The sequence below is a fragment of the Rattus norvegicus genome, chromosome 10 (assembly GCF_021556685.1).
Source record: "Rattus norvegicus strain SHRSP/BbbUtx chromosome 10, alternate assembly SHRSP_T2T, whole genome shotgun sequence".
NCBI lineage: Eukaryota > Metazoa > Chordata > Mammalia > Rodentia > Muridae > Rattus > Rattus norvegicus.
The window spans coordinates 63,939,139-63,964,317 of NC_141543.1; the positions used below are offsets into that span (position 1 = coordinate 63,939,139).

General features: G+C 39.9%; 2 protein-coding genes across 2 annotated transcripts; one reads left to right on the plus strand and one right to left on the minus strand.

Moving 5' to 3' along the window:
• Positions 1 to 10,977: 10,977 nt before the first annotated feature.
• On the minus strand, positions 10,978 to 11,919 carry Olr1471 (olfactory receptor 1471). The gene is given in 1 exon segment (NM_001000722.1): positions 10,978 to 11,919. A coding segment is annotated over 1 exon segment (942 nt).
• An 11,621-nt stretch (positions 11,920 to 23,540) lies between these two features.
• On the plus strand, positions 23,541 to 24,478 carry Or1e21 (olfactory receptor family 1 subfamily E member 21). Its single transcript, NM_001000944.1, is given in 2 exon segments — positions 23,541 to 24,431; positions 24,434 to 24,478. Coding segments are annotated over 2 exon segments (936 nt in total).
• Positions 24,479 to 25,179: the final 701 nt, after the last annotated feature.

The window sequence follows — 25,179 nt, forward strand, 5'->3', positions numbered from 1 at the left end:
TCTTGGCTCTAAGAAAAATATCAATGACACCCATCACCACACCACTTGCCCAGCCACTCTCTACACTTGTACTACTGTCTAATGCCAAAGTCTATTGTCCCTGTTATTTTGCAGCAATAGTTGAGATCCATAATTCTGTTTTTCACTAACACTTTGTTGCACATGCAGCATGCAAATGATGTTGGAAGAAATTTTTGATGTTGTGTTATAATGCATGTTTTCCTTCTGAAGAAATCTTCATATTATTCATGTGATAATTGTGACAATATAGGTCATATTAGCATTTTTATTTGGACATGAAAATGCTATGTTTTTAAAAAAAGGAACGCACCAGGAAAATACATAGTATTACTTGCTTCAGTTTTGTATAGGGTTTCTGCCTGCATCCGAACTGATCTGGTCCCACAGATCTCTGTACCTAAATCCTGTGGGGGAGAGCACTGGACTCTTAGAAGTGTGGACAATCCTGAGAGCTCAGGGGAGACTGCCATTTTTTGCTCACATTCCTGGTCCAAGAGGACCTGTCTAGTGCTCTCTGGGCACAGGAATCTGGGAGCAGTCAGGGGCAGGACCCTTCCTGCTTCTGCCTGAGTCCAGAGCTGGAAGTCAGTGACCAGGAGCATCGATCCACCTGACAGCAAAGGTAAGATCAACTTTTCTGCTCTAAGTAACCTACCTGAAGGCTCAGGACACACAAACCCAGGAGTAGTTCTCTGTTCCCAGATCTTGCTGAAAGAAAACAGGTCTACAGGAGTGCTGACACATAGGCTTAAAGGAGGTTCAAGCCACTGTCAAAGACAGCAAGACAAGCTAATACCAGAGACAACCTGATGGCAAGAGGCAAGCATAGGAACCTAAGCAACAGAGACCAAGACTACGTGGCATCATCAGAGCCCAGTTCTCCCACCAAAGAAAATACTGGATATCCAAATACACCAGAAGAGCAAGATTTGGACTTAAAATCACATCTCATGATGATGATAGATGACTATAAGAAGGACATAAATAACTCCCTTAAAGAAATATAAGACAACACAGATAAACAAGTAGAAACCCTTAAACAGGAAACACAAAAATCCCTTAAAGAATTACAGGAAAATACAACAAACAGGTGAAGGAATTGAAAAAAAACCATCAGGGATCTGAAAATGGAAATAGAAACAATAAAGAAAGCACAAAGGGAGATAACCATGGAGATGCAAAACGTAGGAAAGATATCAGGAGTCATAGGCATAAGCATCACCAATGGAATACAAGACATAAAAGACAGAATCTCAAGGGCAGAAGATAATAGAAAACAGTGACACAGCCGTCAAATACAATGTAAAACACAAAAAGCTCATAACCCAAAACATCCAGAAAATCCAGGACACAGTGAGAAGATAAGGATAATAGGTATAGAAGAGAGTGAAGATTCCCAACTTAAAGGGCCAGTAAATATCTTCAACAAAATTATAGAAGAAAAATTTTCTAACCTAAAGAAATAGATTCTCACAGACACAGAAGAAGTTTACAGAACTCCAAATAGAGTGAACCAGAAAAGAAATTCCTCCCATCACAGAATAGTCAAAATACTAAACATACAACACAAAGAAAGAACATGAAAAGCAGTTAGGGAAAAAGGTCAAGTAACATATAAATGCAGTCCTATTTGAATTACACCAGATTCTCACAAGAGACTATGAAAGAGAGAAGATCATGGGTGATATCATACAGAACCTAAGAGAACACAAATGCCAGACGAGGCTGCTATATCCAGCAAAACTCTCAATTAAGTAAGATGGAGAAACCAAGATATTCCATGTCAGAACCAAATTTACACGTTATCTTCTACAAATTCAGCCCTACAAAGGACAATAGATAGAAAACTCCAATACAAGGAGGGAAACTGCACCCTAGGAAAAACAAGAAAGTAATCTGGCAAGAAACCCAAAGGAAGAGAGTCACACAAACATAATTCCACCTCTAACAACAAAAATAACAGGAAACAACAATCACTATTAATTAATATCCCTTAACATCAATGGACTCAATTCCCCAATAAAAAGACAAGACTAACATACTGGATACATAAAGAGGACACAGCATTGTGCTGTGTACAGGAAACACATCTAGGTGACAAAGACAGACGCTATCTCAGAGTAAAAGGCTGGAAAACAACTTTCCAAGCAAGTGGTCCCAAGAAAAAAGCTGGAGTAGCCATTCTAATATTGAATAAAATCGACTTTCAACCAAAAGTTATCAAAAAAGATAATGAAGGACACTTTATATTCATCAAAGGAAAAATCCACTAAGATGATCTCTTAATCCTGAATGTCTATGCTCCAAATGCTAGGACACCTATATTTATAAAAGAAACCTTACTAAAACTCAAAACACACATTGCACCTCACACAATAATAGTGGGAGATTTCAACACCCAACTCTCATCAATGGATAGATCCTGGAAACAAAAACTAAACAGAGAGATAGAGAAACTAACAGAAGTTATGAACCAAATGGATTTAACAGATATTTATAGGACATTTCATCCTAAAACAAAAGAATATACTTTCTTCTCAGGACCTCATGGTACCTTCTCCAAAATTGACCATATAATGTGTCACAAAACAGGCCTCAACAGATATAGGAAATTGAAATAATCCCATGCATTTTATCAGATCACCATTGACTAAGGGTGATCTTCATAACAACAAAAATGACAGAAAGCCCACACATACATGGAAGTTGAACAATGCTCTACTCAAGGATAACTTGGTCAAAGAAGAAATAAAGAAGTTAAAGACTTTTTAGAATTTAATGAAAATGAAGGCACAACATACTCAAAATTATGGGTCACCATAATTAGCACTGAAAGCAGTGCTAAGAGGAAAACTCATAGCTCTGAGTGCCTTCAAAAAGAAACTGGAGACAGCATACATTAGCAGCTTGACAGCACACTTAAAAGCTCTAGAACAAAAAGAATCAAATACACCCAAGAGGAGTAGACAAGCAGGAAATAATCAAACTGAGGGCTGAAGTCAACCAAGTAGAGAAAAATAGAACTATATAAAGAAATCAACAAAACAGGGAGCCGATTCTTTGAGAAAATCAACAAGACAGATAAACCTTTAGCCAATAACCAGAGGGCACAGAGAGAATATTCAAATGAACAAAATCAGGAATGAAAATGGCAACATAGCAACATATTCTGAGGAAATTAAAAAAAATCATTAGATCCTACTACAAAAGCCTATATTCAACAAAACTGGAAAATCTGGATGAAATAGACAATTATCTAGACAAATACTAGGTACCACAGTTAAATCAGGATCAGACAAACTGTCCAAACAGTCCCATAACTCCTAAAGAAATAGAAGCAGTTATTAAAAGTCTCCCAATCAAAAACAGCCCAGGTTCAGGTGGGTTTAGTGCAAAATTCTATCAGACCTTCTTAGAAGACCTCATATTCCACGAAATAGAAACAGACAGGGCACTACCCAAATCCTTCCATGAAGCCATAATTGCCCTTATACCTAAACCACACAAAGACCCAACAAAGAAAGAGAACTTCAGACCAATTTCCCTTATGAATATTCATGAATAAATACTCAATAAAATTCTTGCAAACAGAATCCAAGAACACATCAAAATGATCATCCATCACGATCAAGTAGACTTCATCCCGGGGATGCAGAGGTGATTCAATATATAAAAATCCATCAACTTAATCCTCTGTGTAAACAAACTTAAAGGAAAAAAAACACATGATCATCTAATTAGATTCTGAGACAAAAGTCCTGGAAATATCAGGAATTCAAGGCCTATACATAAACATAGTAAAAGAAATATAGAGCAAACCAGTAGCCAACATTAAACTAAATGGAGAGAAACGAAGTAATCCCATTAAAATCAGTGACCAGACAAGGCTGTCCACTCTCTCCCTACTGATTAAATATAGTACTCAGATTCTAGACAGAGCACTCAGACAACAAAAGGAAGTCAAAGGGACACAAATTGGAAAGGTGAAGTCAAAATATCACTGTTTGCAGATAAGTGACTCCAAAAGTTCCACCAGAGAACTACTAAGCCTGATAAACAACTTCAGCAAAATGTCTGGGTACAAAATTCACTCAAACAAATTAGTAGCCTTTCTGTTCTCAAATGATAAACAGGTTGAGAAAGGAATTAGTGAAATGACACCTTTCACAATAATCACAAATAACATAAAATTCCTCAGTGTGAATCTAACCAAGCAAGTAGAAGTTCTGTATGACATGAACTTCAAATCTCAGAAGACAGAAATTTAAGAAGATCTCAGATGATGGAAAGACCTCCCATGCTCATGGATTGGCAGGATTAATATAGTAAAAATGATCATCTTGCCAAAAGATGACCAAAAATCTATAGATTCAGTGCAATCCCCATCAAAATTTTAACTCAATTAATCATAGAGTTAGAAAGAAAGAGCTATTTGGAAATTCATTTGGAATAACAAAAAACTCAGGGTAGCAGAATCTATCCTCAACAATAAAAGAACTTCTGGGGAAATGACCACCCCTCATCTCCCAGCAGTATTACAGAGCAATAGTGATTAAAAACAGTCTGGTTGGGGTTGGGGATTTGGCTCAGTGGTAGAGTGCTTGCCTAGGAAGCGCAAGGTCCTGGGTTTGGTCCCCAGCCCCGAAAAAAAGAAAAAAGAAAAAAAAAACTGTATGGTATTGGTACAGAGACAGACAGATAGACCAGTGGAATAGAACTGAAACCCAGAAACGAACCCACACACCTATGGTCACTTGATTTTTGACAAAGGAGCCAAAACCATCCAATAGAAAAAAGATAGCATTTTCAGCAAATGGTGCTGGTTCAACTGGAGGTCAGCATGTAGAAGAATGCAGATCAATCCATTCTTATAACCCTGTACAAAGCTTAAGTCCAAGTGGATCAAAGACCTCCACATCAAACCAGATACACTCAAACTGATAGAAGAAAAAGTGGGGAAGAATCTTGAACACATGGGCACTGGAGAAAATTTCCTGAACAAAACACCAATGGCTCATGCTCTAAGATCAAGAACTACAAAGCTTCTGGAAGGCAAAGGACACTGTTGTTAGGACAAAACGGCAACCAACAGATTGGGAAAAGTTGTATCCTAAAACTGATCGAGGGCTTGTATCCAAAATATACAAAGAACTTACAAAGTTAGACTGCAGGGAGACAAATAACCCTATTAAAAATGGGGTTCAGAGCTAAACGAAGAATTCACAGCTGAGGAATGCCGAATGGCTGAGAAGCACCTAAAGACATGTTCAACATCTTTAGTCATAAGGAAATGCAAATCAAAACAACCCTGAGATTCTACCTCACACCAGTCTGAATGGCTAAGATCAAAAACTCTGGCAACAGCAGATGCTGGCGAGGATGTGGAGAAAGAGGAATACTCCTCCATTGTTGGTGGGATTGCAGACTGGTACAACCATTCTGGAGATAAGTCTGGAGATTCCTCAGAAAATTGGACATTGAACTACTGGAGGACCCAGTCATACCTCTCTTGGGCATATACCCAAAAGATGCCCCAATATATAACAAAGACACATGCTCCACTATGTTCATTGCAGCCTTATTTATAATAGCCAGAAGCTGTAAAGAACCCAGATGCCCTTCAACAGAGGAATGGATACAGAAAATGTGGTACATCTACACAATGGAATACTACTCCGCTATCAAAAACAATGACTTTATGAAATTCATAGGCAAATGGATGGAACTGGAAAATATCATCCTGAGCGAGGTGACTCAATCACAGAAAAACACATATGGTATGCACTCATTGATAAGTGGATATTAGTCCAAATGCTCAAATTACCCTAGATGCATAGAACACATGAAACTCAAGAAGGATGACCAGAATGCGGATGCTTCACTCCTTTTTTATTTCTTTTTTTTTCTTTTTTCGGAGCTGGGGACCGAACCCAGGGCCTTGCGCTTGCCAGCAAGCGCTCTACCACTGAGCTAAATCCCCAACCTCTCACTCCTTCTTTAAAAGGGGAACAAGAATACCCTTGGGAGGGGATAAGGAGGCAAAGTTTAGAACAGAGGCTGAAGGAATGCCCATTCAGAGCCTGCCCCACATGTGGCCCATACATATACAGCCACCAAACCAGATAAGATGGATGAAGCAAAGAAGTGCAGCCTGACAGGAACGGATATAGATCTCTCCTGAGAGACACACCCAGAATACAGCAAATACAGAGGCGAATGGCAGCAGCAAACCACTGAACTGAGAACAGGACCCCTGTTGAAGGAATCAGAGAAAGAACTGAAAGAGCTGAAGGGGCTTGAGACCCCATATGAACAACAATGCCAACCAACCAGAGCTTCCAGGGACTAAGCCACTACCCAAAGACTATACATGGACTGACCCTGGGCCCCAACTGCATAGGTAGCAATAAATAGCCTAGTAAGGGCACCAGTGGAAGGGGAAGACCTTGGTCCTACCAAGGCTAGACCCCCAGGGAATGGGATTCTTGGGGGGAGGGTGGTAATGGGAGGAGGATTGGGAGGGGAACACCCATATAGAAGGTGAGGGGGAGGGGTTATAGGGATGTTGGCATATATAAGTACACTGTAGCTGTTTTCAGATACACCAGAAGAGGGCATCAGACACCATTACAGATGGCTGTGAGCCACCATGTGGTTGCTGGGAATTGAACTCATGACCTCTGGTAGAGCAGTCAGATGCTCTTAAACGCTGAGCCATCTCTCCAGCTCAGGAATAACATTTAATGTAAGTAAGAAATACTCAATTTAATATAGATGGAAAAAATAAATTAAAAAATCCCAAAACTCCACGTGGGAACTCTGACAGCTAAAAAACACCGTTAGTGATGTGGCTGGTTACAATATTAACTAAAAAATTCAGTAGCCTTCCTATATACAAATGGCAAATAAACTAAGGAAGAAATCATGGAAACAACACCCCTCACAATAGCCACAATAATATAAAATATCTTGGGGTAGCCCCAACCAAGCAAGTCTAAGAATTTTAAGACAAACCTTTCAAGTCTTTGAAGAAAGAAATTGAAGAAGATATCAGCAGGTGGAAAAATCTCCCATGCCCATGAGTCAGTAGGATTAACATAGTAAAAATGGCCATTCTATCAAGAGCAATGTACAGATTCAACATAATCTCCATCAAAATTCCAACACAATGCTTTTTAGATCTTGAAAGGACAAAACTCATTTCATATGGAAAAACAACAACATAGCCAAAACAGTCATGCAAGATTGTAGTGGCTCATGTTCTCATGGTAATTGTGTTACCCAAAATACACTGTTTGAAGTGTTCAGTAAATAGGCTAAAGGAAAATTACCCCCAGTTGGCTGTGATTGGGAAATAAAATTGCCAACAGCCAATGGCTGGGCAGGGAGACAGAGGAGGGACTTTTATGATTCTTGGGCAAGAAATGCAGGGAGGAGAAGAAGTGAGGGATGTAGGATGGACCACCCCATGAAGGAGCAAGAGAGTGAGATGGATGAAATGTAGGTGCAAAAGGAAAGCGGCTCCATGGGAGGGTTGCCCAGAAGGAAACAGGGCAGCAGAGATAAAATATAGATTTAGCAATTATAAATTCAGGAATATCAGAGGGGAAAGTGTATTAGCCACATGGAGGTTCAGGAGTGGCCCAAGCGTTGAGCTAGTAAGACATATTAAAAATAATGCTGCACATGTGTGTCTTTCATTGGGGGAATCCAAAACATGTGGGTGGGTGTAGAGGAGGTGTGTGCACCTGCCAGGAGCTCAAAACAGTTTAACATTTTACCACCACACCTAATAAAATAACTACTGGAGTTATTACTGCCCCTGATTTCAAAAGTACTATAGAACAATAGTAATAAAAACTGCATGGTAGTGGCATAAAGAGACTTGAAGACTCAGACACAAATCCACATATATATGGTCACCTGAGTTTTCATAAGGAAGAAGTATACAATGTAAAAAAGGAAGCATCTTCAACAAATTGTGTTAATCTAATTGGATGTCTACATATAGAATAATGCAAATAGATCCAGATTTATCACCTAGCACTAAAGTCCAGGAGGATCAAAGATCTCAACATTAAACTGGATACACTCCACCTGACGGCAGAATAAATAGGGAATAGCCTTGAACACATCAGCACAGGAGACAAATTCTACAACAGGACAGCAATAATATAGGCACTAAGATTGACAATTAATGAATGTGAACATGTGAAACTGAAAAGCTTCTATCTCAGTCAGGGTTTGTATTCCTGCACAAAACATCATAACCAAGAAGCAAGTTGGGGAGGAAAGGGTTTATTTAGCTTACACTTCCACATTGCTGTTCATCATCAAAGGAAGTCAGGACAGGAACTCACATAGTGCAGGAACTTGGAGGCAGGAGCTGATGCAGAAGCAATGGAGGATTGCTGCTTAATGATTGCTTCCCTGTCTTGCCCAGCTTTCTTTCTTATAGAATCCAGGACTACCAACCCAGGGATGGCACCACCCACAATGGCACCTCCCACCCTTGATCACTAATTGAGAAAATGCCTTACAGCTGGATCTCATGGAGGCGTTTCCTCAAGGGAGGCTCCTTTCTCTGTGATAACTTCAGCTTGTGTCAAGTTGTCACACAAAACCAGCCAGTACAGCTTCTTTAAGGTAAAGGACACAGTCAATTGGATAAAACAGCAGCCTAAAGAATGAGAAAAGGTTTTTCTGAACTCCATATCTAACAGGGTAAATATCTAAAATATAGAAAGAGCTCAAGAAACAAATCATTGACAAATAAAATAATCTACTTAAAAATGGGGTACAGATCTGAACAGAGAGTTCTCAACAGAGGAATCTTAAATTGCCTCGAAGCACTTAAAGAGATGTTCAACTCCTTAGCCATCAGGGAAATCCAAATCAAAACTTCTCTGAGAGTCCATCTTATTCCTGTCAGAATGACTAAGATCAATAATGTCAGTGGCAGTTCATGCTGACAAAGATGTGGAGTGAGAGGAGCACTGCTCAATTGGCACTACAAAGTTGCACAGCTATTATGGAAATCAGTATCATGGTTCCTCTGAAAATTTGGAATTGATCTACTTCAAGACGCAGTTATAAGACTCCTGGGCATATATCCAAAGGACTCTACATTCTCCCACAAGGACACTTACTAACTACATGCACAGCAGCTTTACTCATAATGTCCAGAAACTGGAAACAACCTAGATGTGCCTCAACCAAACAACAGATAAGGAGGATGTGGGAATTTATAAAACAGAGTACTACTTGGCTCTTAAAAAACAGAAATCATGAAATTCATAGGTAAATGGCTATAACTAGAAAAAAAATATTACGAGCAAGGCAACACAGACTCAGAAAGACAAACATGATATGTACTCACATATAAGTGGATATTAGTTGTGAGGTAAAGGATAACCAAGCACATTAGAATCCACAGGCTAAGTAAGGAGGGCTTTAAGGGGAAACCCTGTAAAAGGAAAATGGAACAGATTTTGCAGGTGGATTGTGGGTAGATGGAGAAGGAAACCCAAGAGATCAAGTGGGTGAGAGAGGGATGCTGGAAGAGAGTAAAGGGAAGACAACTAGAGTACTAGGCCATTTAGGGAATGATGTTGAAACCTACTGCAAAGGAGACTTTCTGGAACCTATGAGGATGACCCTAGTGAGGACTACTAGTAATAAAGAATACTCGCTTCAAGTGGCCATTTTCTGTAACCACACAAGGCTTCTAGTGGTAGGACTGGGACACCAACCAAGTCACAAAATCCACATGAGTCCTGCCTACAAGATGTGCCGAGGCAATGGTGATTCAGAGTTTGTGGGTGTGGCAAACCAATGGCTGATTTAGCATTAGACCCTAGCAACTGAGAGGGAATCTATGCTGGACTCTCCCTGGATGGCCAGGAGCCAGAAACTAGATAACTCAGAGGCTTAGGGTAGAAGCAAATACAACTGACAGGAAAAAAGTCAATGAAAATTACTCCTAATGATATTCTGCTGTGCTGATAGATCAGTGCCTAGCCCAATCACCATCAGAAAGACTTTCTCTGGCAGCTGATGGGAGCAGATGCAGTTGAGGTGGAGTTCAGGAACACTTTGGAACAGGGGGAGGAAAGATCGAAGGAGTCAGAAGGATAGAAGACACTAGGAGAATGCGGTACACAGAAACAGCTACAGGTCTACAGGGGTTTCCAGAAACTGAACCTGCATACATGGTGTGGTTATTTAGCTTGGGATTTCTCTCAGTCGGAATGGGATATCTTTGACTCCTTTGCCTGCCCTTGGAACCTTTTCCTCTTCAGTTGCCTCATCCAGCCTTGATAGGAGGGATTGTGTCTAATTTTATTGCATTTATTTATATACTGTAGCTGTCTTCAAACACACCAGAAGAGGGCATCATATCTCATTACAGATGGTTGTTGCTGGGAATTGAACTCAGGATCTCTGGAAGATCAGTCAGTGCTCTTAACCACTGAACCATCTTTCCAGCCCTATTGCATCTATTTATACTGTGTTTGAATTGTTTCCATGAAGGGAAACAGAGGATCAATGGTTCTGTGAGAGAGGGGAGGTTGGGAGGAGGCTGGAAGAGTGGAAGGAATGGAGGCTGTGTTTGGGATATATTGCATGAGAGAAGAGTAAATAAAAGGAGAAAATAAAGAAAATGTTTACTGGGCATCAACATAGGATCATGTTATATCATTTATTAATATTTAAAAAATACATTGCAGTCAACACAGAAATTTGTCTACAATCACAAAATGCAAAGAATGGAGATCTGATAAAACAGTGGCTGTTACATAATGATTTTCTAGCATCATATGCGCAAAACTAATATTTACAAATACAAATATTATGTAGTAATCTCTTGACTGTGGATCTTATTGCAGAGGTACATTTTATAATAATAGTATTAATATATTTGCTAGTTAATTTTAGGTAAAAATCCCTGTGGAATCATGACAATGATATTTTCTTCTTGCAAAGGACTCTTATCAGTGCCTCTTTCATGTCTCTGTTCCTCAGGCTGTAGATGAAGGGGTTCAGCATGGGGGTCACCACTGTGCACATCATAGCCATGACAGTCTCCTTCACAGTAGAGTTATTAGCTGATGGATATAAGTAGAGACCAAAAATTGTTCCATAGAACAGTGAGACCACAGACAGGTGGGAGCCACAAGTGGAGAAAATCTTTTGTATAACCTGAGTAGAAGAAATCTTTAGGATGGAAAAGACAATTTGTACATAGGACACAACAATGAGTAAGAATAGGATGACCATAATGAGTCCTCCCAAGATTAATATCATTAATTCATTAATACGAATGTCAGAGCAGGCCAACTTGAGCAATGCAGATATGTCACAGAAAAAGTGGCGGATCACGTTGTTCTCACAGAATGACAATCTAGACAAGAGTAAGGTGTGCAACAAGGAATACAGCACATTAAATACCCAGGACATCAGCACCAGACACACACAGAGCTTGGGACTCATGATGCTGGTGTAATGCAGAGGGAAGCAGATGGCCACATAGCGATCATAGGCCATGACCAAAAGAAGAAAGCTCTCCAGGTCTCCAAAAACTAGTAAAAAGTACATTTGTGACAGACAAGTGGCATAGGAGATGGATGTGTCCTGGCTCTGCATGTTCTGCAGCAACTTGGGCATTGTGACAGAAGAAAAGCAGAGATCAGAGAAGGACAAGTTGCTGAGAAAAAAGTACATGGGTGTGTGGAGATGGGAGTCCAGTAGAATGAGGATGATGATAATGAGGTTCCCCAGGACAGTGGTGAGGTACATGGACAGGAACAGGGCGTAGAACAGTTGCTGGTGCTCTGGGGGGATGGGCAGACCCAGGAGAAGGAACTGGGAGATGACAGTTTTGTTGTTCATTATCATTCTTCGTCTCCAGTATTCTAATGAGCAAATATTATTGTCCTTTAAAATTCAAAATAATAATGCATATTTGTTTCTGATATATATTCTACAACAATGGATCTGCTGGTCATCATAGCAATTATTTTCCCCCCATTAATTAATTTATTTATTCACTTTTAGATTCTAATTACTGCTCCCCTCTGGGTACCCACCTTACACAGTCCCTGGAACCCCTCTCAGATATCCCCCAACCTGGCACTTGAAGTCTCTGCAGGACTGTGCACATTCTCTTCCACTGAGGCCAGAGGAGACAGCTCAGTTAGAGAAATCGATCCACAGATAGCCAACAGCTTTAGGAACAGCCCCTGATCCATTTGTTGGTGGTCTCACGTGAAGACCAAGCTGCACATCTGCTACCTATGTGCAATAAGGGGCTAGGTCCAGCTAGGGTACGATCTTTGGTTGATGGTTCAGTCTCTGAGAGTCCCCAAGGGTCTAGGTTAGTTGACTCTGTTGGTCTTCTTGTGGGGATTTTATACTCTCCAGGGCCCTGGTTCCTTCACCCAACTCTTTCATAAGACTCCCTGAGTGCCATCGAATGTTTGCTTGTGGGCCTCTGCATCTGTTTCCCTCAGTTGCTGGGTGGAGCCTTTCTGAGGACAGTTATGCTAGGCTCCTGTCTTCAAGCATAACAGAGTACCATTAACACTGTCAGGGATTGGGGCTTGCCTTTGGGATGGGTTTCATGTTGGGCCAGCTATTGTTTGCCTATTCCCTCAGTCTCTACTCTATCTTGGTCCTTGTATCTCTCGTAGAAAGGACAAATTTTGGGTCAAAAGTTTTGTGGGTGGGTTGTTCTTATTCCTTCATTGGGGGTTCTGCCTGAATATAGGAAGTTGCCACTTCAGGTTTCATATCCCCATTCTAGGAGTGTAAGCTAAAGACTCCTGGGAGCCTCCCCCATCCTAGGTCTTTGGCGGGCACCACACCCACCAGCTGTCAATTTCCATTTATTCTTCTGACTCCTTAGGCCTTTCTCCTGTTTTCTCCACACTTGATTCCAACCCCCACACTTCCCTCCCCATCCCCCCTTCCATTCAGTTTCCTCCCTCCATTTGTCTCCTATGACTATTTTATTCCCCTTTTAAGTGATAGTAATTATAATCTCAGAACTCCTAATGCTTGCAATCATTACATTCATTAATAATTTTTCAATTTTTCTTTAATAGGTTCCAATATCCCGTTCCTTTCTAGACAGCTCTATGCCATTTATACTGAGTTACAATGGACTAATGCTTTTCTTTCCTGCTACCTGCTCCTACTGGGTAATTGTTTGTTCATTTCTAATTTGCTCTTTTATTTTGTATATTGATGTTCTTGAGGAATTTGCTTAAACTTTACCATCATAATTTCATATGAATTTCAGGAAAATCTTGCATATCTCTGTGCGGAGGTTACCATTTCAAACCCAGATGTGCATGTCATAGTAACATACAGATTTCTGTCCCACTGTTAACTAATCATCTTACTTCCATTGCATGTATGATGGGCATCAGAAGCTCAAAAGGCTCAAGTGAAGTTTCTGTCTTCACTTTATCATTTGCAAAATATTCCTCACCATCCTACCTCTCCAGTCTGCTATAGTATAGTAAAAAACAAGTTTTTTGGTCAGAAATCCACGAACCCAAAAAATATGTTCTCATAACCCTGCAAATTCATGCGGATTGACAGCAAGACACCTGCCTATTTTCTTGAATGTCCCCAGCTCTGCTGAGGCTGAGTCATAGTTTCTGTTTCATGATCCTGCTCACCTTCATGTCATTTGCAGACACAGGAACTAGCAGCCTCTCTGCTCATTATCTATCTACATCATCTCTACTCACACATCACCCTGCTGCCATTCCAGGGCCTTAGGAGCCCTGCATTCGAATGAAGTCTAGATCCTGAATAATTCATTAAGATAGTAATTACTGAGAACCTTACTAGGAACAATTTACCTCAGGGATCTCTAATTGAAACAAACTGTAATCACCAACCTCTCCTTCCTACACTTATGGGAAGGTAGACTTTATACAATAACAACAGCAACAGCAGCAAGCAAAACAAGAAAGAAATAGCAAAGTGAAATCAAAGAAAGCATGGAGAGATGCATACTCATTCTTTGTTTAGGTAACAATGAAGGCTTCTGTTTGACTGGCTCCCACTTTGTCAGGACAAATCCTAGTTTCTATGCAGATATTCTCTAAATAGCATTAAAATCTATAGACTTTGAGTAAATAACTAACACTTCATCTCTTGATGAGCTTTATGCTTCCAGAGGAAGCAATTAGGGAAAAAGGAAAGTTATTAGAGAAAAAGTTCGCATCTTCTGCTTAGTTACGAGTATTTAACCTCCCTACTCAGGGACTCCAATAATCTAGACAATTCTTCAAATGTTTCCCTTATCAGTCTCTAACACTATCCATTCTGTGTCCTAAATCACATGAATGGGTGGGCATGCATGCGTACACACACGCACACGCACACGCACACACACACACACACACACACACACACACACATGAATACACACACTCCCCCTAGCACCCTAGACATGTCATTCTGTGATTCTGGACAACACTGTCTAATGAATCTGTCACATTTCTCAAAGCTGACAAAACAGAAGAAATATCAACAAACCCCAACAACTTTCTCTGAAATGCTATAACTTATTCTGAAATGCTATAACTTACTCTGACTGCTTGCATCTTCAATGATTGACAGTGTTTGATGCAACTGAATTCGGATTTTCCACACTTAGACATTGTGGATTATCATTGCAGAGGGGAAATCACATAGGAAAAAAACCAAACATAGCTTAAAAAGATGCTACCCTTATGTACCTCAGATCAGCCTTAAATATGCAACACTGCTGCCTCTGTGTCCTGAATACTGGGATAACATGAATGGGCCACCATGCCCAGTTTCTGCTTCTCCTGTAATGAATACTACTTTTGTGTTTTGTATGCATGTGTGCAAATTTCAGAATCCAGAGAAATCACTGTCAACTATTACCACTGATGGGCCAATAGACTTCATACTCTCTCTACATGTTAAGTCCACAGTCCTCAAGTGAAGTAGCACATGAAAATCATAAGGGAATTGATTTTACACCTTCCTGTCACCTTGGATTCTTTAGAAGCACAAAATTTGGTTGAATAATCTTTATTGTACATTTAAATGAACACATAGATGATATTAATATAACCTTGATGGACTGCATTTAGGAGTACTCTTATTCAGTACCAGTAAAATAGAGATTTGTGAACTTGTACAGATAAAATAGATCATCATAATTGTTCAGAGTTTGTGAAGACCTACCTTCAGCAGTACATCACTGACCCTCACCTCACAGGGCTTTTCCTGTGTTGAAATGGTAGGGTACTGAGAGAAAAAAATGAATAATTTTAAGGAGTCCATCAATATAAAAAGGGTTACATGATAACTATGAAAAAATACTTACACAGTGTGATGCGGTCTTCGAGACAGAGAAAAGAGGAATGTTATCATACCTCAAAAACTGTCCTGCATCACCTGGGAAATTCATGTGGATTGACAGCAATTTCCTGTATGTACTCAGCTCTGCTGAGGCTGTCAAAGGTTCTGGCTGATGATCCTTCTCACCTTTGTTTTATTTGCAGACACAGGACTATCAGCCTCTGTATCATCACTCATCTGCACCATCCCTACTCACAGCTCCTACTGCCATCCCTGAGCCTTATGGGTCCTTCATCCCACAGGATTCCAGATCCTGTATAATGAATTAAAGACAAAATAATTACCTAAAGCCCTTTTAGGACCAATTTACCTTAGTGATCTACAATGGAGACCAATTATAGTCACCAATGACTCCTTCCTACACTTAGGGGAAGGTAGACTTTAAAGAACGACAACAAAGAAAACTAACAAAACTAATAAAGAGTAGCACCAAGAAGGAAAAGAAGCATGGAAAGATGTATAATCATTGTTCACTTGAGTAATAGACAGGAATGAGGAAGGGTGACTGAAAAACCACATCGGCTTACCAGCCATTATTTTGATTGTTAATAATTTAATGTGTTTCAATCATGAAAAATTATACAAAAAGCATAACAGTAGTTTTTATATTTTTGGTTTTGAGCCTAGCCTTTAACTTCTGAGCCATCTCTGCAGCCTACTCAGCAGTAGTTTTAAGCAGAATGAGACCATAGAAAACCACATACACTGAGACTGCTTCCAAGGACATCATCTCAATTCTATATGACAGAGGACTTAGAACAGTTACATCTTTCTGTAAAAATCTAAACTTTATCCCCCAACATTCTATGTGTGCAAATATGTGAAAAAGAGAGGAATATGGCAAGCAGATGGCATGTTTAAGGCTTCCTCAAGCCAATAGGAAAGAAGTTCATGTTTCTATGCCTGCTCGCTCATTTTGTCTTCTTTATCTTTCTATGAAAATGCTAATTGTATCTACTACTACCACCATTATCCAACTCCTCTCCACCTATGTGAGATTACTTTATAAGTCCATGTTGTATGAGTTTACCATTGTTCACAGGGCCATAGGTGGCATTTATAATTTCTTCCTTCAGGATAATCTCATGGATGTGGCAGGCATATGTTGAAAAAGTTCTGTCTATGATAGGAAAACGCAAACTTTCAAATCTCTGGAATTTTTATCCTTATTTGTCTAATCTGTACTAGGCTATTAAAGATGACTAGTTTGGCAGTCTTAGATTGGCCCATTGTTCCTTACCCCACAGCTCCTCCTGCCTCCTGGAAGGTCTGTTCTAACCTGGGACACACTAGTGAGATCCCACACCCCAATCCCTCCACCTGCTGGAACCTAGTAAGCCCAGCAGTTGTGGCTCTGCCCCCCATGTCAGAGTTCTATTTTTTCCAGTCCACCCCTACACCTATAGTCTAGGATAACATGTACAGCTCCACATGCTGCCCAGAAGTCCTGCTCTGATCTGGGACACAAAGATCAAATTGTCTCTGGGGAGGCCTGCTCCAGTCTGGGATATTCAGGCCAGCCAACACCAGAGACAACCAGACAGCAAAAGACAAGCACAAAAACATAATCAACAGAAGCCAACTTCATATGGCACCGTCAGAATCCCGCTCTCACACTACAACAAGTCCTGGATATCCTAACACACCTGTAGAGCACAATTCTGTGTATTGCTTTCTGTGAGACATCTATTTTTACAATATTTATTCTTTCAACTCATGAGTATGGGAGACCTTTCCAACTACTCATGTCTTTTTGCAATCTTCTAAAGTTTTGTGGTTGAGGTCTTTGATTTCTTGGTTTACATTTCTGTTTTACCTAGATAGAGAATTTTATGAATGCATACTGTATTTATACCAATTCCACATCTTCTTTTATCCAACTAACTCCTTCTGTGCCTTCTTATTTTTAGTATTTTTTTTAAATTGGATATTCTTTCATTTACATCTCAAATTTTATTCCCTTTCCTGGTTTTCCATCCATAAACCTCCTATCCCATATCCTTTCCCCCCTTCTTCTATTAGGGTCTTCCCCCTCCCTAACCACCCACTCCTTCCTGCCTCTGTGTTGTGACATCCCCTACACTGGGAGGCAGGGGACCAGCCTTGGTAAGACCAAGGCTTCTCCTCCATTGGTGCCCAACAAGGTCATCCTCTGCTACATATGCAGCTGGAGTCATGGGTCTGTCCATGTGTACTCTTTGGGTAGTTTAGTTCCTGGGAATTCTGGTTGGTTGGTATTGTTGTTCTTATGTGGTTGCAAGCCCCTTGAGCGCCTTCAATTCTTTCTTTAATTCCTCCAATGGGGACCTGATTCTCAGTTCAGTGGTTGGCTACTAGCATTCGCCACTGTATTTGTCATGCTCTGGAAGAGCCTCTCAGGAGAAAGCTATATCAAACTCCTGTCAGCGTGTACTTCTTTACATCAGCAATACTGTCTGGATTTGGTGGCTGTATGTATATGGACTGGATCCCCAGGTGGGGCAGACTCTGAATGGCCATTCCCTCAGTCTCTGTTCCAAACTTTGTCTCCATATCTCTTCTACGAATATTTTTGTTCCCCCTTTTAAGAAGGACTGAAGCATCTGCATTTTGGTCATCCTTCTTGAGCTTCATATGGTCCATGGATTGTATCTTGAGTAATTAGAGCTTTTGGGCTAATATCCACTTATCAGTGAATGTATACCATGTGTGTTTCTGTGATTGGGTTACCTCACTCAGGATGATATTTTCTAGGTCCATGCATTTGCCGATGAATTTCATGAAGCCATTGCTTTGATAGCTGACTAGTGCTCCCTTGTGTAGATGTACTGAATTTTCTGTATCCATTTTTCTATTGAAGGGCATCTGGGTTCATTCTTGTTATATGTTAGAGTATCATTTGGGTATATGCCCAGGAGTGTATAGCTGAGTCCTCAGGTATTACTACATCAAATTTTCTAAGGAATATCCAGACTGATTTACAAAGTGGTTGTACCAGCTTGCAATCCCACCAACAATGGAGGAGTGTTCCTCTTTCTCCACATCCTTGACAGCAACTGTTGTCACCTAAGTTCTTGATCTTAGCCATTCTGACTGGTGTGAGGTGGAATCTCAGGATTGTTTTGATTTGCATTTCCCTGATGACTAAAGATGTTGAACATTTCTTAGGTATTTCTCAGCCATTTGATATTCCTCAGCTGAGAATTTTTTGTTTAGCTCTGTACCCCATTTTTAATAGGGTTATCTGAATTTCTGGAGTCTAACTTCTTGAGTTCTTTGTATATTTTGGATATTAGCCTTTGATCAGATGTAGGATTGGTAAAGATCTTTTCCCAATCTGTTGGTTGCCATTTTGTCTTAATGACAGTGTCCTTTGCCTTACAGGAGCTTTGCAATGTTATGAGGTTCCATTTGTTGATTCACACATTGGCACACATAGATATGGAGGATGATCAAGTTTGAATTTTTCAGAAAGTTGTATATCTTGCACTAAGTCTTCTTGTGGGTAGTCTGTCATGTGGAATTGACATACTGACCTTGGAAACTTCCCAATGTGTGTGGTTTCGATGATCTCGTGCTACTCAAGTGTCATTGGATAGGCTGAAGACATGGTTCTGCCATTAATATCAGGGCGGGGAGATGGGAAGGGGTGGGTTGTCCCCACCAGCGGGGACCCAGTTATTCAGAGTCCCGAAGAGGCTTTCTACCTGTGGGCCAAATGGGGTGAAGAGAAGAAGGAGACCAAGCAAAAGTTCTGTTGTTAAGGTCTCCTTTATTGGGATGAACGTTACAGCTTTTAAGGCTTTCAGGTAGGGGGAGTGACCTTTGTGAAACATGAAGGAGTGGGAGATGAGGGTATAGGCAGTGATAGCTGGAGGCAAAGAGGTCAGGTGGTGGAGACACCGGGTGTAGACTCAGGAGATAACTGTTTTTTGCTTAGGCTGAAGCATCCCATGAATGTTATCTTCCTGTACTGTAAATTCATGGGAGAGGCTCTTAGAGGAGTATGTGTGGCCAAGATCTATACAGTCACAAAACGGCCAGGCCCAAATCCAATATGGCTCCCTACAGTGGGTGATTGGGGAAGGGGAACACCCTTATAGAAGAAGGGAGAGGGGGGATGGGATAGGGGAGTTATGGACAGGAAACTAGGAAAGTGAGTAAAATTTGAAATGTAAATAAAAATATCCAATAAAAAAATACAATCTATTCACCTCACACCAGTGAGAATGGCTAAGATCAAAAACTCAGGTGACAGCAGATGCTGGCGAGGATGTGGAGAAAGAGGAACACTCCTCCATTGTTGGTGGGATTGCAGACTGGTAAAACCATTCTGGAAATCAGTCTGGAGGTTCCTCAGAAAATTGGACATTGAACTGCCTGAGGATCCAGCCATACCTCTCTTGGGCATATACCCAAAAGATGCCTCAACATATAAAAGAGACACGTGCTCCACTATGTTCATCGCAGCCTTATTTATAATAGCCAGAAGCTGGAAAGAACCCAGATGCCCTTCAACAGAGGAATGGATACAGAAAATGTGGTACATCTACACAATGGAATATTACTCAGCTATCAAAAACAACGAGTTTATGAAATTCATAGGCAAATGGTTGGAACTGGAAAATATCATCCTGAGTGAGCTAACCCAATCACAGAAAGACATACATGGTATGCACTCATTGATAAGTGGCTATTAGCCCAAATGCTTGAATTACCCTAGATGCCTAGAACAAAGGAAACTCAAGACGGATGATCAAAATGTGAATGCTTCACTCCTTCTTTAAATGAGGAAAAAGAATACCCTTGGCAGGGAAGGGAGAGGCAAAGATTAAAACAGAGACTGAAGGAACACCCATTCAGAGCCTGCCCCACATGTGGCCCATACATATACAGCCACCCAATTAGACAAGATGGATGAAGCAAAGAAGTGCAGACCGACAGGAGCCGGATGTAGATCGCTCCTGAGAGACACAGCCAGAATACAGCAAATACAGAGGTGAATGCCAGCAGCAAACCACTGAACTGAGAATAGGTCCCCCGTTGAAGGAATCAGAGAAAGAACTGGAAGAGCTTGAAGGTGCTCGAGACCCCAAAAGTACAACAATGTCAAGCAACCAGAGCTTCCAGGGACTAAGCCACTACCTAAAGACTATACATGGACTGACCCTGGACTCTGACCCCATAGGTAGCAATGAATATCCTAGTAAGTGCACCAGTGGAAGGGGAAGCCCTGGGTCCTGCTAAGACTGAACCCCCAGTGAACTAGACTATGGGGGGAGGGTGGCAATGGGGGGAGGTTTGGGAGGGGAACACCCATAAGGAAGGGGAGGGGGGAGGGTGATGTTTGTCCGGAAACCGGGAAAGGGAATAACACTTGAAATGTATATAAGAAATACTCAAGTTAATAAAAAAAATAAATAAATAAAAAAATATTAATAAAAAAATACAATCTAAAAAAAAAGACTAACCAAGACTAACTTCACATCCAAAAATATAAAAACTACTGATGTTTGTGTACATTTTTGTTGTATGTGAGAAACTTTAAGTCATTTATAATCAGAAAAGTTCCTGATAAATTTGATAGGATGTACAGTCATTCTTCTTCCCTTTCCCTGCTAAGAAAGTGAGCTCCACTCCAATAGAAGCCATGTATTTACCCAAATATGGAATGAGTATGTATCTTTCCATGCTTTTTGGCTTTCTTATTGGTGCTATTTTTAATTAGTTTTACTTGTTGTTACTGTCATTAAATTTTGCTTCTATTAAGTATGGGAAATAGAGATCAGTGGCCATAATTGGTCTCCACTAGAGGTCCCTGTAGTAAATTGGTCCGAGAAAGGTCCTAAGTAATTACTATGACTTAATGGGTTATACAGGATCTGGACTCCTCTGGGATGAGGCCCAGGGATGGCAGGGGGATGTTGCAGGGATGGTGCAGATAGGTGATGAGTAGAGAGGCTGCTAGTCCTGTGTCTGCAAATAAAATAAAGGTGAGCAGGATCATCATCCAGAAACTAGGACTCAGACTCAGAAGAATTATATTTAGTCAGGAAAATGAGCAGGTGTGTTTCTGTGAATCCACATGAATTTCTGGCATGGTACAGGACTGTTTTTCAGGTAAGATTACATTCTTCTTTTCCTTATATGGCCAATATTTGAAGAACTGTCTAGAATATTGGAATCCCCAAGAAGAGTGGAGATTAGAGACTTGTATGTAAGTCAGAAGACACAAACTTTTCTGTGAAAAACTGTATTCTTCCACCTACATCCTTCATCTGATTGTATGAAGCTCATCATGTGAAGGAATATTTATTTACTCAAAGTCCACACACTTAAATGAAATTTAGAGAATATCTGCATATCAAATAGAATTATTTAAAAATTAATATTAGGCTTAACCCATTTGATGCATAAATTAACTATCATATATAGAATAAATGTCTGAGGAATAACTCTTGAAGATTCAAAGATTCAATCTTGTTGCTTCTTCTTTTTATAATTTATTAACATTTCATCCTGTCTGAATTCTGCATCAGAATCAGTTACATTTTGTAGATTAAATCATATGGATATGATATGTAGTCATTGGTATTTCTTATCTCTAAAACTGAAATAAATATATTAGATCTCTCACACTCATTATAGAGTGTAAAATTTAGTATTAAATATTCAGGTACTTATATTTTAATGGAAATTTTTCTACCATTGAGGTTGACCAAATCTGAATCAATTTGAGGTGCAGCTAACAAATCTTCATTGGCTAAATTCAGGTATTGACCCTAGTTGGAGAATGAATGAACAATTGCAAACAATCATACGGCATGAAGGCATATGTGACCTTTCCTGCACATACTTTACAATTGATGGGAAGATATTTTAAAGCCATAATCAAAGTACTAAGTATGTGGGATATAAGTATAGGATGCTATGAAGCATGGTTGAAGGTATCACATAGTATAGGAGGACAGGGTAAGTTTAACTGTGTATGTGATAAGCAATAACTCTTATGTATGAGTGAGGGTGAACCAAATGAAAGGGAAAGGGAGGGGAGAAAGTGAGAGGCAAGAGAAACAACAACTCTAAAATGTGGATTGTGAAGAGATTAACCCCAGCATTGAGTGATGAAAGGAAAGCATGTGGGGCTATGTGGGATGTATCACTGATACCTATAAGATAATGAAATAGCATTCGTATCCCTGATAGGAGCCTGGTCCTTATTCTCAGAGAAACAGTGGTAATATGAAGAATAAATCAGAAAAGATATGATTAAACTCCTCTGTTCAAATGCCACAGTGTAAATGAAGCATGTCGAAGGAGAAGAGAAGAGTCAGGAGACATGAGAACATGGACATGAACTGAGTCTGTTACTATATTCCAGAAAAGAAAAGATGTGTTCCTGATAAATTGATAAAATCTCAAAGAGAAAAATGGATGAAATATGAGGAGATTGAAGAAGAGACTTTATAGAATGTATAACAGCAGTTCAAGTTAAGGAAAAAAAATGAATGGAACCAAAATCACAGATTTCTGATGGAAATCTTATTGGCTTTATTATGGGAGACTGGAATGGTAGGAAAACAATAAACACTTTGGGAAATAATAAAGTGACAACATGAATTTCGCTTGGGGCTTTTGCACTTGATGTCTGTCATACATGCAATGGAAGGAAGATGATTAGTCAGCAGTGAAGCAGAAGTCTGTATGTTACAGGGACATAGAGGTCTGTTTTTGAAATTGTAATATAACACATTGGAGTATATGAGGTTTTCTTGAAATTTATTCTAAATTGTGTGACAAAGTTTATCCAAATTCATTAAAAATGTCAAAGTATAAAATTGCATAGAGCAAATTACAAACAATTGAGCAGGAAGCAAGAGAGGGGAAATATTAGTCCATTTTTCATCTCAGTACAAGTACATAGAACTATTTAGAAAAGAATTTGAGATACAAATGTTTTAAAGAAAAGTTTAAAAATCAATAATTTGGCCTTTGGCATTTGAAATTCTAATTTCTAAGAAAATGGTCAGATCCATTGTTGGAGGATATATATCCTAGATATATGTTGATTTATTTTTTATTTTAAAGGATCTGATATTTTCTCATTAGGATACTGGAGACGAAGAATGGTAATGAACAACCAAACTGTTATCTCCCTGTTTTTCCTCCTGGGCCTGCCCATCCCCCCAGAGCACCAGCACCTGTTCTATGCCCTGTTCCTGGCCATGTACCTCACTACAGTCCTGGGGAACCTCATCATCATCATCCTCATTCTACTGGACTCCCATCTCCACACACCCATGTACTTATTTCTTAGCAATTTGTCCTTCTCTGATCTCTGCTTTTCCTCTGTCACAATGCCAAAGTTTCTCCAGAACATGCAAAGCCAGGACACATCCATCACCTATGCAGGTTGCCTGATACAAATGTACTTCTTCAATCTTTTTGGAGGCCTGGAGATCTTCCTCCTTGTGGTCATGGCCTATGACCGCTATGTGGCCATCTGCCTTCCCCTTTACTACACCAGGATCATGAGTCCCAAGCTCTGTGTGTGTCTGGTGCTTATGTCCTGGATATTTAATGTGTTGTATTCCATGTTGCACACCCTACTCTTGGCTAGGTTGTCATTCTGTGAGGACAACATGATCCACCACTTTTTCTGTGACATATCTGCCCTACTCAAGTTGGCGTGCTCTGATATTTATATAAATGAACTTATGATATTTATCTTGGGAGGGCTCCTTGTGGTTATCCCATTCTTACTCATTGTTGTGTCTTATGTACAAATTGTCTTTTCCATTCTAAAGGTTTCATCTACTCGGGTTATCCACAAGGTCTTTTCTACCTGTGGCTCCCATCTGTCTGTGGTATCACTGTTCTATGGGACAATAATTGGTCTCTACTTATGTCCATCATCTAATAACTTTACAGTGAATGAGGCTTCCATCTCTATCATGTACACAGTGGTGACTCCCATGCTGAACCCTTTCATCTACAGCCTGAGGAACAGAGATATATAAAGGAGGCCCTTATAAAGGTTCTTATCAAGAAAATATCTTTATAATGGCAATGTTGGGAGTTTTACTTAAATTTATCTAGTGAATAAATTGATATTAATATCACAAAATTTATACTTACAAGGGAACCCACATATAAGAACATACTATATAATATTCCCATCTGTAAATGGGAGTTTTTATAAGTAGTTAAATTGGGAAAGGGAACCTTGGAGATTCAGTGATGCCTTCCTCTGCCTTTATTGTGTGATTCTAGATAATCATTAAATAAAAGTTAATGTTTAATCAGATTCTATCCTTTTCATTCTTTTTATTATTATAGAAAATAGATTGTTCTCTCATACAATTCATGCCTGCCACAATTTACCCCCCTCCACACTTCCTTGCTCCTCCCCCAAATGTATTCCCTCTCCTTTTCTTCTGCTGAAAAGAGCTGGCCTCCAAGAGAGAACAACTAAACACCGAAAAAAAAAAGATACAATAGGAAAAAGTAAAAGCACTCATATTAAAGATGGCCAAGACAACACAATAAGAGAAAAAGACTCTTAAGATCAGACAAACGATTCAGAGATAAACCTGATCCCACTCTTTGGAGTCCCACAAAATCACCAAGCTAACAGCCCTACCGCATAGGTAGAGGACATGATAGAGATCCCTGCAGGACTCATGCTTGTCTTTTCACACTTTGGGAGACCATGTGAACCATTGCTTAGTCGGTATTGTGGGGCCATCCTCTCCTAGTATATTC